At 41.9% G+C, this 15,962-nt stretch overlaps 1 protein-coding gene across 2 annotated transcripts in view; it reads left to right on the top strand.

Annotated features, from left to right (window-relative positions):
• hdac8 (histone deacetylase 8) overlaps positions 1-15,728 on the top strand; it is a 36,155-nt gene extending 20,427 nt beyond the window's left edge. For both annotated transcript variants that reach the window (XM_055938527.1, XM_055938528.1), the window contains one exon: positions 14,027-15,728. In XM_055938527.1, the coding sequence (XP_055794502.1) occupies positions 14,027-14,049 (23 nt within the window). In that variant the 3' untranslated portion in view covers positions 14,050-15,728. The remainder of the gene's footprint in view (positions 1-14,026) is intronic.
• The last annotated feature ends 234 nt before the right edge of the window (positions 15,729-15,962 follow it).

The raw sequence follows: 15,962 nt of genomic DNA, 5'->3' as shown, positions 1-15,962 counted from the left end.
CTCTCCGATGTTTATCGGTTTATTTACCACGTAGTCGTGTTTACGAGCCTTCAAATTAGTGGATTCGGCTATTTCAGCCACACCCATTGCTGACAGGTGTATAAGATCGTACGGCTGTGTGTTCAATCTCTGTAGACAAACATTGGCAGTAGAATGGCCCTTACTGAAGAGCTCTGTGACTTGCAACGGGGCAGTGTTAGAGGATGTCACCTTTCCAACAAGTCAGTTGGTAAATTTTCTGTCATGCTAGAGCTGCCCCGGTCAACTGTAAGTGCTGTTATTGTGAAGTGGAAACGTCTAGGAGCAGAATGGGACCGCTGAAGTGCATAAAAATTCTGTCCTCGGTTGCGACACTCACTACGGCGTTCCAAACTGCCTCTGGAAGCAACGTCTGCACAATAACTGTTCGTTGGCAGCTTCATGAAATGGGTTTCCATGGCCGAGCAGCTGCACACAAGCCTAAGATCGTCATATACAATGCCAAGCGTCGGCTGCAGTGGTGTAAAGCTCCTTCCATTAGACTCTGGAGCAGTGGAAATGCGTTCTCTGGAGTGACGAATCGCGCTTCACCATCTGGTAGTCTGACAGATGAATCTGGATTTTCCAGGAGAACAGTACCTGCCCCAATCCATAGTGTCAACTGTAAAGTTTTGTGGGGGAGGAATAATGCTCTGGTGCTGTTTTTCATGGTTAGGTCCCTTAGTGAAAAGTGAAGGGAAATCTTAACGCTACAGCATACAATGACATTCTAGACAATTCTATTTTTCCAACTTTGCGGTAACAGTTTGGGAAAGGCCATACAGAAATGGTTTGCCAAGATCGGTGTGGAAGAACTTGACTGGCCTGCAAAGAGCCCTGACCTCAACCCCATCGAACACCTTTGGGTTGAATTGGAACGCCGACTGCACGCTAGGCCTAATCGCCCAATATCAGTGCCCAACCTCACTAATGCTCTTGTGGCTGAATGAAAGCAAGTCCCCGCAGCAATGTTCCAACATCTAGTGGAAAGCCTTCCCAGAAGAGTGGAGGCTGTTATAGTAGCAAAGGGGGGACCAACTCCATATTAATACCCGTGAGAGGCGGCAGGTAGGCTTTCCACTGGATGTTAGAGCGTTGGACCAGTAACCGAAAGGTTGCTGGATCGAATCCCCGAGCTTACAAGGTAGAAATCTGTCGTTCTGCCCCTGAACAAGGCAGTTAACCCACTGTTCCTAGGCCATCATTGTGCGTAAGATTTTGTTCTTAACTGACTTGCCTAGTCAAATAAAGGTAAAATAAAAAAATATTCGTACAAATAATTTTGGAATGACATGTTTGACAAGAGGGTGTCTACATACTTTTGGTCATGTAGTGTATTTCCCAAGGCACGGATAAACCAACCACCCTTTTCCCTATGTAGTGCACCACTTTTGACTATTGCCCTTAGCTCTGGTCAAAAGGAGTGCACTATATAAATGATAGGGTGTATTTGGGATGCAGACATGCAGCCTACATTGGGGAGACTGGCAGGCAGTAGTGATGGTGGAAATAATCGATACAGATACATAGTAGTATGTTATTTTTGACTATCTTTTTGACAATATCGCAATATTATTTTGTCGCTAGTTGGCTGAACCTGCACCAGAACTTGTTTTCCCTTCATAGTTTGTGCTCCATCTTTTTTTTCTTTTTTTCCCCCCAGCATTTTAATTTATTACTGATCAAAACTCCTTTTCTCATGGCTCTCATCCCTCTGCATTCGAAAGTATTCAGACCCCTTGACTTTTTCCACATTTTGTTACCTTACAGCCTTATTCTAAAATGGATGACATTATTTTCACTCTTCAATCTACACACAATATATATACATAATGACAAAGTGAAAACAGGTTTTTAGAAATGTTTGCATATTTATTCTAAGTAAAAACGGATACCTTATTTACATACGTATTCAGACCCTTTGCTATGAGACTCGAAATTGAGCTCTCCTGCATTCTGTTTCCATTGATCATCCTTGAGATATTTCTGCAATTTCATTGGAGTACACCTGTGGTATAGTCACTTGATTAGACTTGATTTAGAAAAGCACACACCTGTCTATGTAAGGTCCCAGAGTTGACAGTGCTTGTCAGAGGAAAAAACCAAGCCATGAGATCAAAGGAATTGTCCGTAGAGCTCCGAGACATGATTGTGTCGAGGCACAGATCTGGGGAACGGTACCCCAGCATTGAAGGTCCCCAAGAACACAGTGGCCTCCATCATTCTTAAATGGAAGAAGTTTGGAACCACCAAGACTCTTCCTAGAGCTGGTCACCCGGCAAAACTCAGCAGTCGGGGGAGAAGGGCCTTGGTCAGGGAGGTGACCAAGAACCAAGTGGCCAGATGGAAGCCACTCCTCAGTAAAAGGCACATGACAGGCCACTTGGAGTTAGCCAAAGGGCACCTAAAGGATTCTCAGACCATGAAAAACAAGATTCTCTGGCTAATTATTTTACGCAGATGTTCTCTTTTCTGTCTCATCCTCTCCCACTGACTGAAGATTATGGGAGGGAATTCTTTCCAAATAATATAAAAAATGAAAAATTAACAAATGTACAGAAAGATTAGTGCGGCGTCCAAATTACAGAGGAACTTTTTGAGGCTATTAAATCCTTTCAGTCTGGCAAAACCCCAGGGCTTGATGGCATACCGGTGGAGGTATATCAAGTATTTTTTGATTGTTTTAACTACTCCTATAGAAATGGTAGTCTGTTAGGTACTCAGCGGGAAGGTCTGATTTCTCTATTATTAAAACAAGACCCAGATGGCAAATATAAAGACCCAGTCTATCTAAAAAAAACTGGAGGCCCCTTACACTTCAACCTTGTGATGCAAAAATACTAGTGAAATGCATAACACTCAGAATTAAAAGGGTTTTACCAGGTATTGTTCATCCTGATCCGTCAGGTTTTTACAATGAACAATACATTGGAGATAATGTACGACAACTACTAGAAATAATAGAACATCATGAAACGTATAAGAAGCCAGGAATGTTATTTATAGCGGATTTTGAAAAGGCATTTCATAAAGACTGGATTTTATTTATAAATGCCAGGATTTTTTTCAATTTCAGTAATTCTCTTATGAAATGTGTAAAATAATGTATAGCAACCCCAGGTGTAAAATAGTAAATAACGGCTACTTCTCAGAGTTTTGAATTGTCAAGAGTTAAACAAGGGTGTCCGCTGTCACCATGTCTTCGTTATGGCCATCGAAATGCTAGCTATTAAAATCAGATCCAATAACAACATTTTAGAGGATTAGAAATTCAAGGCTTAAAACAGTGGTATCCATGTATGCCGATGACTCAAGTTTTATAATAAGTCCGCAAGCTAGATCCCTGCAATGTCTCGTTGAAGATCTAGATAACTTTTCTGTGCTCTTTGGACTTAAACTAATTATGATAAGTGTACAATATTACGTATTGGATCTTTAAAAAAAAATACAACTTTTACATTACCCTGCAGTTTATCTATAAAATGGGCTGTTGGTGAAGTAGACACTCAGCATTCATATCACAAAATATATAAATAAGCTCTCCACAATGAGTTTCAATAGTAAACTTGTAAAAATAGACAAGATCCTGCAACCATGGAGAGGTAAATATCTGTCTATTTATGGAAAAATTGCCCTGATTTAACTCCTTAGTCATATCAGATTACTCACTTACTTATGGCGCTGCCTACTCCTGAGGATTCATTTTTGAAATCATATGAGCAAAAAAATATTTTTCTTTATCTGGGACGCTAAACCAGACAAAATAAAACGTGCCTATCTATATAATGAATATGAATTGGGTGGGATGAGATTGTTAACTATAAAAGCACTAAACGTCTTTCTAAAAACCTCACTTATTCAAAATTTTTGTTTGAACCCTAAATGGTTCTCAAGTAGATTACTAAGAAAAGCTCATCCATTGTTTGCAGATTGCCATAAGGCCATTAATAGTCTCATTTTCGATTATTTGAAAATTATACTTTTTTCTAAGTATCTCTCTTTTTCAAGCAAGCATTGCAGAGCTGGCTACAATTTCATCCCCCTGAAAAGATACAAATATTATGGCTGAACTCAAATGTGTTGGTTGATAAAATACCTGTATTTATGGGAAAGATGTTTGAAAAGGGTATTTTGTTCGTAAATTATATTGTAAAGGTCAATCCAAGAGTACAACCAATTGATTACAGCATTACCCCAAAAATGGAGGCAGGTGGCAGCGGGAGGAGGTAGGGAACTGGTCTGTCGGCCCAATATAAAAGATCAAAACTGGCAGAGGAATAAAAATAGCATGAATGGGGAAGTATACCAGTTTCATTTGAGGACCAGGATGTTGACAACTGTGCCATACAGATTGCAAAATAGTTGAAGAGATTTGAGTTGATATTAAAAACTATGCAAGATTCAAGACTTTGTGCTTTTCAGCTAAAATTATTATATAGAATTCTTGCCACCAACAAAATGTTGAATATTTGGGGCATAAAGTCATCGAAGCTCTGCAGATTTTGAGGATACAGAATCAATAGACCATTTTTTTTGGTATTGCCCTCAGGTAGCCTGTTTCTGGTCTCCGGTTCAGGAATGGCTGAAAATGCATAGCATTGATCTAAAATTTACCCTAGAAATAGTACAGTTAGTAGATCTGGAGAGACCGGGTCAGTCAATTACTAATACTCATAGTAAAAATATTTATCTTCAACTCGCAATCTGGATTCTATTTGATTAGATAGAATGAAATTGTACGTTGAACATCATCGCATAGTTGAAAGATATGTGTTGCGTAGATACCCGAAGTGGATGGCCAGCAGAGATCGATGGGATGGGCTGAGGGTTGGTATGTGGAATTGGAGACAAGTGGGAGTGGAGTTGCTGTGTGGGAGATAGAATGATGGTCAAAGATAAAAGTTGAAATAATAAAAAGTACATTTGAATGACACTGAGGGGCAGTGTTTTTACAACTAATGCAGGTTTGCCTGAGGCTGACACAAATTTAAATTTTCACAAAGTCTGCTGCCTCAGTTTGTATGATGGCAATTTGAATATACTCCAGAATGTTATGAAGAGTGATCAGATGAATTGCAATTAATTGCAAAGTTCCTCTTTGCCATACAAATGAACTGAATACCCAAAAAAACATTTCCACTGCATTTCAGCCCTGCCACAGGGGGGGATCTTGGAGGGTTTTGGTTCATGTTTTTTGGCCTGGTGATAGATCGGTCAATGTGCCCTTGAGCAGGGCATTGACCTGGATGATTCTGTGTCGCTCTGAATGGGAATCTGTTGGATGACTGGTATGATGTAGTTGTTGAGCGGCAACACTGCAAGTATATTGTATGTTTCGAATATTTTTAAAATATATAAACACAAAGATTCTCTGGTCTGATGAAACCAAGATTGAACTCTTTAGCCTGAAAGCCAAGCGTCATGTCTGGAGGAAACCTGGCACCATCCCTACGGTGAAGCATGGTGGTGCCAGCATCATGCTTTGGATGTTTTTCAGCGGTAGGGACTGTGAGACTAGTCAGGATTGAGGAAAAGATGGACGGAGCAAAGTACAGAGATCCTTGATGAAAACCTGCTCCAGAGCACTCAAGACCTCAGACTGGGCAAAGGTTCTCCTTCCAACAGGACAACGACCCTAAGCACACAGCCAAGACAATGCAGGAGTGGCTTAGGGACAAGTCTCTGAATGTCCTTGAGTGGCCTAGTCAGAGCCCGGACTTGAACATCTCTGGAGAGACCTGAAAATAGCTGTGCTACACTCCTTATCCAACCTGAAAGAGCTTGCGAGCATCTTCAGAAAATAATGGGAGAAACACCCTAAATACAGGTGTGCCAAGCTTGTAGCGCCATACCCAAGAAGACTTGAGGCTATAATCGCTTCCAAATACTTATGTAATTGTAACATTTCATTTTTTTTGCACAAAAAACTTACCTGTTTTTGCTTTGTCATTATGGGGTATTGTGTGTAGATTAATGAGGAGGAGGGGGGGGGGGGGGCAATTGTATCAATTTTAGAATAAGGCTGTAACTTAACAAAATGGTAGTAATTCCCAGCCCTAGCAGGCAGCAGCCGCACACGGCCAAGGGCGGGAAATCTATATCCCAGCCCTAGAAGGCTAGCATCCCGGAGTCGCCTCTTCACTGTTGACGCTGACTGGTTTTGTGGGTACTATTTAATGAAGCTGCCAGTTGAGGACTTGAGGTATCTGTTTCTCAAACTAGACACTCTAATGTACTTGCCCTCTTGCTCAGTTGTGCACCGGGGCCGCCGCCGCCTCTTTCTATTCTGGTTAGAGCCAGTTTGCGCTGTTTTGTGAAGGGAGTAGTACACAGCGTTGTACAAGATCTGCAGTTTCTTGGCAATTTCTCGCATGGAATAGCCTTCATTTCTCAGAACAAGTATAGACTGATGAGTTTCAGAAGAAAGTTCTTTGTTTCTGGCCATTTTGAGCCTGTAATCAAACCCACAAATGCTGATGCTCCAGATACTCAACTAGTCTAAAGAAGGCCAGTTTTTCAGCTGTGCTAACATAATTTCAAAAGTGTTTTCTAATGATCAATTAGCCTTTTAAAATGATAAACTTGGATTAGTTAACACAACGTGCCACTGGAACACAGGAGTGATGGTTGCTGATAATGGGCCTCTGTACGCCTATGTAGATATTCCATAAAAAAATCTGCCGTTACTAGCTACAATAGTCATTTCCAACATTAACAATGTCTACACTATATTTCTGATCAATTTGATGTTATTTTAATGGACAAGAACATTTCTAAGTGACCCCAAACTTTTGAACGGTAGTGTATATTTTAATGTTGTGAGGGCTTCGACAGCGTTCTCATTAATGTTGCAGGAGATGATAAACGTGCATGTGTGTGTGAGATAACATGACAAACACTTCGCTCCCAGAGAGTTGTCGAATACGAGCTGCGATTGATTAACACACTCAAGTAGTAAATACCTCTGCTCACTGCTCGTCACTTTACCGGAATTTCCAAACAACATCTGGGGGACATTTACGAGACTCTGAGCTCCGTTTAAAAATAGAGAGGGATAGAAAACATGGTTGCTTTTTGCCAGACGTTGATTGGAATGGATGCTTGCCAGTGCAAGTGTACACACACACACACACACACACACACACACACACACACACACACACTGCAATGCAAACCCTCTAGTCTGTTGGCTCAGGCTGGCTTTTAAGCATATGGAACAGGACGGGTTATAATGATGGGTTTACCACGCACGCACGCACGCACGCACGCAATGCAATGCAATGCAATGCAATGCAATGCAATGCAAACAAACAAACAGGAAACCAAACCATGCCTCTATAAAACAGTTTTGTCAAAAAACAATCTAAACGGTGCCTTCACCCTTGAACTTTTTCCACATTGTTACATCCTGCATTTAACATTGATTAAATTGAGATTGTGTCACTGACCTACACACAATACCCAATAATGTCAAAGTGGAATTACGTTTTTTTATTTACTAATTAATAAATGTAATGCTTTAATGTCTTTAGTCAGTAAGTATTCAACCCCTTTGTTATGCCACGCCTAAATAGGTCCATGAGTAAAGATTTGCTTACATGGACTCTGTGTGCAATAATAGTGTTTTAACATGATTTTTGAATAACTACACCATACACACAATTATCAGTAAGGTCCAGCCGAGCAGTGAATTTCAAGCACAGATTCACCACAAAACCAGGGAGCTTTTCCAGTGCCTCACAAAGAAGGGCACCTATTGGTAGACCGGTAAAAATAAAATAAAAAGCTGACATTTGAATATCCCTTGGAGCATGGTGAAGTTACTAATTACACTTTGGATGGTGTATCAATTCACCCAGTAACTACAAAGGCGCAGGTGTCCTTCCGAACTAAATTGCCCGGAGAGGAAAGAAACCAATCAAGGATTTCACCATGAAGCCAATGGTGACTTTGAAACAGAGTTTAATGGCTATGATGGGACAACTGAGGATAGATCAACAACATTAGTTACTCCAATACTAACCTAAATAACAGAAAAAAAAGGAAGCCTGTACAGAATAAAAGATATTCTAAAACATACATCCTGTTTTGCAATAAGGCACTGAAGTTAAACTGAAAAATGTGGCAAAGAAATTGACTCTATGTCCAGATTACAAAACGCTATGTTTGGGGCAAATACAACACATCACTGAGTATCGCTCTTCAAATTTTCAAGCATGGTGGTGGCTGCATCATGTTATGAGTATGCTTGTCATTGGCAAGGACTAGGGAGTTAAGGATGAAAAGAAATGGAATAGAGCAAAGCACAAGCAAAATCCTAGAGGAAAACCTGGTTGTCTGCTTTCCAACAGACACTGGGGGACAAATTCACCTTTCAGCAGGACAATAACCTAAAAACACAAGGCCAATTATATATACATATATATACTGGAGTTAACTAGTGGACTTGTTTTCACTTAAATCTATGGCAAGACTTAAATTGCTGTCTAGCAATGATCAATAACCAACTTGTCAGTTTTTGAATAAATGTAAGAATATTGTGCACATGTAGTACAATCCAGATGTGCAAAGCGCTTAGGGACTCCCAGCTGTGATCGCTGCCGAAGGTGCTAATGTGTATTGCCTCAGGGGTGTGAATACTTATGTAAATTCGATTTCTGTATTTAGTTTTCAATAAATGTGCTTACATTTCTGAACCATGTTTTCACTTTGTAGTATTGTGTAGATGGGTGAGAATCTATTTAATCCATTTTGAATTCAGGCTCTAACACAACAAAATGTAGATTAAGACGAGGGGTATGAATACTTTCTGAAGGCACTGTGAGTGTATGATTGTCATTCTCACCGCTTTTGTTGGTTAAACGGGAAACAGCCTGTTAATAATAGGAAATCAAAGCAGCATTGTCTGTATAGACACTGACATGTCTGACCTGCCCCTTTTATTCAACACATATTCGCCATCGCTATGCAATCACAGTGTTTACCTAACCATATTTAGACATGCATCTCTCTGAAACATGATATTGAAAGCTACAGATGGAGTCCCAAGACAAAGGTTGTAAAGTGTGTGGCTGGTTATTCATTGGTTGGAAATAAGCTCTCTATCACCATGTTATGCAAGTGAAGTGTTACCTTTGTGTATTTACCTATTCTGTTTCCTCATTTGCATATCTGCTTTTGCTGAGGAAGTACATCACTTTTGCATTTTGATAAACCGTCCGTCTGGGGAACTGCTGCAGTGTACGCACACAGAGAATGCAGTGTAGACAGACGACACAAATCATTTGTTGCATCTGGAATGTAGTTTTTTTTCAACCCTGGAACTGGATGCCCACAGTCTCCACATATACTGAAAAACCTATATAAACGCAACATGTAAAGTGTTGGTCCTATGTTTAATGAGCTAAAATAAAATATCCCAGATATTTTCCATACGCCCAAAAAGCGTATTTCTCTAATTTTGTTCACACATTTGTTTACATGCCTGTTATTGAGCATTTATCCTCTGCCAAGATAATCCACCCACCTAACAGGTGTGGCATATTTAGAAGTTGATTAAACACCATGATCATGACACAGGTGCACCTTGTGCTGGGAACAAAAGGCCAGTGGAAATTGTGCAGTTTTGTCACACAACACAATGCCACAGATGTCTGATGTTTTTAGGGCGCATGCAATTGGCATGCTGACTGCAGGAATGTCCACCAGAGCTGTTGCCAGAATTGAATGTTGATTTCTCTACCATAAGCTGCCTCCAATGTTGTTTTAGAGAATTTGGCAGTAAGTCCAACCGGCCTCAACTGCAGACCACGTACAATACATTCAGAAGGTATTCTGACCCCTGGTCTTTTTCCACATTTTGTTACGTTACAGCCTTAATCTAAAATAGATTTTTTTTTAAATAATAATAATCCTCATTCTCTACACCATGCCCCATTTTAATGACAAGGCAAAACATTTTTTCATACATTTTTGCAAATGTATTAAAAATGAACTGCTCACATTTACCAAAGTATTCAGACCCTTTACTCGGTACTTTGTTGAAGCACCTTTGGCAGCAATTACAGCCTTGAGTCGTCTTTGGTATAATGCTACAAGCTTGGCACACCTGTATTTGGGGAGTTTCTCCCCTTCTCTGCAGATCCTCTCAAGCTTTGTCGGGTTTGATGGGGAGTGTCGCTGCACAGCTATTTTCAGGTCTCTCCAGAGATGTTTGATCGGTTTCAAGTCCGAGCTCTGGCTGGGCCACTCAAGGACATTCAGAGACTTGTCCCTAAGCCACTCCTGCATTGTCTTGGCTGGGTGCTTAGGGACGTTGTCCTGTTGGAAGGTGAATCTTCGCCCCAGTCTGAGGTCCTGAGCGCTCTGGAGCAGGTTTTCATCAAGGATCTCTCCATACTTTGCTCCGTTCATCTTTCCCTCGATCCTGACTAGTTTCCCAGACCCTGCCACTGAAAAACATCCCCCAGCATTTTGTCTTCCACCACCATGCTTCACCGTAGGGATGGTGCCAGGTTTCCTCCAGACGTGATGCTTGGCATTCAGGCTAAAGAGTTCAATCTTGGTTTCATCAAACCAGAATCTTGTTTCTCATGGTCAGTCCTTTTAGGTGCCTTTTGGCAAACTCCAAGCAGGCTGTCATGTGCCTCTTACTGAGGACTGGCTTCCGTCTGGCCACTACCATAAAGGCCTGATTGGTGGAGTGCTGCAGAGATGGTTGTCCTTCTGGAAGGTTCTCCCATCTCCACAGAATAACTCTGGAGCTCTGTCTGTGACCATTTGGTTCTTGGTCACCTCCGTGATCAAGGCCCTTCTCCCCCAATTGCTCAGTTTGGCCTGGCGGCAAGCTCTAGGAAGAGTCTTGGTGGTTCCATACTACTTCCATTTTTAAGAATGATGGAGGCCACTGTATTCTTGAGGACGTTCAATGCTGCAGACATTTTTCTTAGCCTTCCCCAGATCTGTGCCTCAACACAGTCCTGTCTCAGAGCTCTATGGACAATTCCTTTGACCTCATGGCTTGGTTTTTGCTCTGACATGCACTGTCAACTGTGGGACCTTTTATATAGACAAGTGTGTGCCTTTCCATATCGTGTCTAATTAGTTTGAATTTGACATGGGTGCACTCAAAGTTGTAGAAACATCTCAAGGATGATCAATGGAAACACGATGCACCTGAGCTCAATTTATACTCATAGCAAAGTTTCTGAATACTTATGCAAATAAGGTATTCCTGTTTTCCCTTTGTCATTATGGGGTATTGTGTGTAGATTGAGGGGAAAAATGTGGATGAAGTCTTAATACTTTGCGAATGCACTGTATAACCACGCAAGCTCAGGACCTCCACATCCGGGATCGTCGGAGACCTGCTACCCGTACAGCTAATTAAACTGTGGGTTTGCGCAACCGAAGAATTTCTGCACAAACTGACAGAAACCGTCTCAGGGAAACTCATCTGCGTGCTTGTCGTCGTAACTAACTTTAGTGGCCAATACTCACCTTTGATGGCCACTGGCACATTGGAGAGGTGGGATCTTCACGGATGAATCCCGGTTTCAGCTGTACCGGGCAGATGGCAGACAGCATGTATTGCGTTGTGTGGATGAGCGGTTTGCTGATGTGAACAGAGTGCCCCATGGTGGTGGGGTTATGATATGGGCAGGCATAAGCTACGGACAATGAAAACAATAGCATTTTATCAATGGCAATTTGAATGCACTTAATGCCATTCATCTGCCGCCATCACCTCATGTTTCAGCGTGACTAATGCACAGCCCCATGTCACTAGGATCTGTACGCAATTCCTGGAAGCTGAAAATGTCCCAGTTCTTCCATGGCCTGCATACTCACCAGACATGTCACCCATTGAGCATGTTTGGGATGCTCTGGATCAACGTGTACGACAGCGTGTTCCAGTTCCCGGCAGTATCCAGCAACTTCGCACATCCATTGAAGAGGAGTGGGATAACATTCCCACAGGCCACAATCAACAGCCTGATCAACTCTATGCGATGGAGATGTGTCGCGCTGGATGACGAAATGGTCACACCAGATACTGACTGGTTTTCTGATCTACGCCCCTACCTTTTTATCTGTGACCAACAAATGCATATCTGTATTCCCAGCCATGTAAAATCCATAGATTAGGGCCTAATTCATTTATTTCAATTGACTTATTTTGTTATATGAACTGTAACTAAGTAAAATCTTTTAAATTGTTGCATGTTGCGTTTTATTTTTGTATCCACATTCTCTTTCTCGTTACGACAGACAGTGAATCGCTGAACGAACAAACTCAGCAAAAAAAGAAACATCCCTTTTTCAGGACCCTGTCTTTCAAAGAGAATTTGTAAAAATCCAAATAACTTCACAGATCTTCATTGTGTAGGGTTTAAACACTGTTTCCCATGCTTTTAATGCATTTACGGTCACAGTTATGAAAGGTTAGGACTATAAAGAGGCCTTTCTACTGAACACCAAAAGAAAGATACCCAGGGTCCCTGCTCATCTGTGTGAACGTGCCTTATGCATGCTGCAAGGAGGTATGAGGGCTGCAGATGTGGCCAGGGCAATAAATTGCAATGTTCGTACTGTGAGACGCCTAAGACAGTGCTACAGGGCGGACAGCTGATCGTCCTCGCAGTCACAGACCACGTGTAACAACACCTGCACAGGATCGGTACATCTGAACATCACACCTGCGGGACAGGTACAGGATGGCAACAACAACTGCCTGAGTTACACCAGGAATGCACAATCCCTCCATCAGTGCTCAGACTGTCCACAATAGGCTGAGAGAGGCTGAACTGCGGGCTTGTAGGCCTGGTGTTAGGCAGGTCCTCACCAGACATCACCGGCAACAACGTCGCCTATGGGCACAAACCAAACAGGACTGGCAAAAAGTGCTCTTCACTGACGAGTCGCGGTTTTGTCTCACCAGGGGTGATGGTCAGATTTGCGTTTATCGTCGAATGAGCGCTACACCAAGGCCTGTACTCTGGAGCGGGATCGATAAGGAGGTGGAGGGTCCGTCATGGTCTGGGGCGGTGTGTCACAGCATCATCGGACTGAGCTTGTCATTGCAGGCAATCTCAACGCTGTGCTTTACAGGGTACCCTTCTTGCAGGCTCATCCTGACATGAACCTCCAGCATGACAATGACACCAGCCATACTGCTTGTTCTGTGCGCAATTTCATACAAGAAAGGAATGTCAGTGTTCTGCCTTGGCCAGTGAAGAGCCCGGATCTCAATCCCAATGAGCACGTCTGGGACATGTTGGATCGGAGGGTGAGGGCTTCCCAGAAATGTCCGGGAACCTGCAGGTGCCTTGGTGGAAGAGTGGGGTAACATCTCACAGCAAGAACTGGCAAATCTGCTGCAGTCCATGAGGAGATGCACTGCAGTACTTAATGCAACACACCAGATACTGACTGTTACTTTTGATTTTGACCCCCCCCCTTTGTTCAGGGACACATTATTCCATTTCTGTTAATCACATGTCTGTGGAAGTTGTTCAGTTTGTCTCAGTTGTTGAATCTTATGTTCCTACAAATATTTTACACATGTTAAGTTTGCTGAAAATAAACGCAGTTGACAGTGAGAGGACGTTTCTTTTTTTGCTGAGTTTACATTACATTTATACAAGTGAACTCTTAGTCACCGCTAGGCTACTCGTCCCGCACACACATACACACCTCCCTCTTATCTAAACCAGGCTAACAGGAGGTTAACTCTCCTTTCATCTACAGATAAGTGCTGTCAGTGATACATCAGATTTCTGTCCACACTTAGCGTCATGCTAACGCTGTCACTGATGACGGGGCTGAGGTGTGTTCGTGTGTGCGCGTACATGCTATTTTTGGACACAATATGAGATAAATTAATGTTTTTTTTCTGTGAGTTTTGACTTTGTGTCGTGAGTGTTTTCATTGTGCTTATTTCTAAGTATCTATGATTAATTTAACCCTGTTTTTCCCTCCCTCCATCCCTCCCCTCTGTTGTTTACAGGGAATTTGAAGAATGTGGTTTAAGAGCGGAGTCTCATGTTTCCAATCAGGGCCTCCTGGGGTAATGAACACACACACGCCAGGCTGATGAAGACCGTATGTTGGAGCTCCATCCTTTGCCAACGGGGAGGAGAGGGAGATGGAGTGTGTGTTGTGGAGCAGGAGCAATGTGGAAAAACATGACTTGAATGTTTCCAGGAGGACGTTTTATTGTAGGGGACGAGGAGGAGGGTAGGGTGCTGATGTTGCCGGTTTGCTGTTGGTCTGTTTCCGTTTTGTCTTTGTATATATCTTTTTTTTTAACTGTGGGGAGGAGATTCGGTTTAGACTAGCCATGGACCAGACTGAGAATTGCTGCTCTAAAAATGGCTTCCAGGGCCCGTAATCCCACAGGGTCTGAGTATGAATGCTGATCTAGGATCAGAATTTGAAGATTATTTTTTGTCTTTTAGATCATAATGAATAAGATTGCATGGCCCAGAATTCCTACCTTCTTCTATTTTGCTTCTAAATGTTCAGTTTAGAACCTAGGCTATGGGTGGGTTTTAATATTAGACTTAAATGTGTACATATTTAGGTGTGGGAACATTTAGGGTGGGCTATGTTAAGATTTGTGCTTAACGAGTAAAGCAGACATGTCGCGGGCTAGTGTTACCTCTTTAGCTGCTTCCCTGTGGCTGTATGTTCATGCCTCCCTGGGGTGAGTTTCCCAAAAACAAAGATAATCTTCAGCATTAAGATAATCTTACACCCCATAGAAGAGTATCCTGACAAGAACTTTGATGTTTTATGATCTTAGTGCTACAGATGATCTTCACTACATGAGTGCAGTACTTTTCGGGAGCTTTATATGGGCATTTTTCTTAACTGAACAAAAATATAAGCGCAACTATTTCAAAGATTTTGCTGAGATACAGTTCATATAAGGAAATCAGTCAATTGAAATAAATTAGACCCTAATCTATTGATTTCACATGACTGAGCAGGGGCGTAGCCATGGGTGGGCCTGAGAGGGCATTGGCCCACCTACTGGGGAGCCAGGCCCTGCCAATCAGAATGAGTTTTTCCCCACAAAAGGCCTTTATTACAGACAGAAATACTCCCCAGTTTCATCAGCTGTCCGGGTGGCTGGTGTCAGACGCTGAAGAAGTTGGATGTGGAGGTCCTGGGCTGGCATGGTTACAAGGCAGGTTGGCTGTACTGCCAAATTCTCTAAATTGACGGAGGCGGCTTATGGTAGAGAAATTAACATTTAATTCTCTGACAACAGCTCTGGTGGACATTCCTGTTGTCAGCATGCCAATTGCATGCTCCCTCAACTTGAGACATCTGTGGCATTGTGTTGAGTGACAAAACTGCACATTTTAGTGGCCTTTTATTTTCCCCAGCACAAGGTGAACCTGTGTAATGTTCATGCGGTTTAATCAGCTTCTTGATATGCCACACCTGTCAGGTGGATGGATTATTTTGGCTAAGTAGAAATGCTCACTAACAGGGATGTAAACAAATTTGTACACAAAATCTGAGAGAAAAGCTTTTTGTGCGTATGGATAATTTCTGGGACGTTTTTATATCAGCTCATGAAACATGGGACCAACACACATGTTTATTTTTGTTCAGTATATATTCTACAGTCTGTGTGTTTTTAAGTGGCATGTCAATGATCTGATCTCTTGTCTAATTAAATCTTTTACGCAAAAGCATCGGGCAAATTTGATTTCAGTCTTGTTCAAACCGCATGTTTTACTTTCAACTGTAAGTACATTAGTAGTGTAGAACAGTTTTGTATAATTTTGCTTTTGGTTTCACAAAAGTACAACTTTTTTTATGGTTCACTTTTGCCTTCTATATGGTGTAAATAACTTTTTTTTAATTTTTTTTTTTAAATACTAACAGATTAAAACATGAGTTTCAATTACATCCAGTATAGGAAACTC

Source organism: Salvelinus fontinalis, chromosome 11 (assembly GCF_029448725.1).
Source record: "Salvelinus fontinalis isolate EN_2023a chromosome 11, ASM2944872v1, whole genome shotgun sequence".
Taxonomy (NCBI): domain Eukaryota; kingdom Metazoa; phylum Chordata; class Actinopteri; order Salmoniformes; family Salmonidae; genus Salvelinus; species Salvelinus fontinalis.
This window is presented reverse-complemented; position numbering and strand designations above follow the sequence as displayed.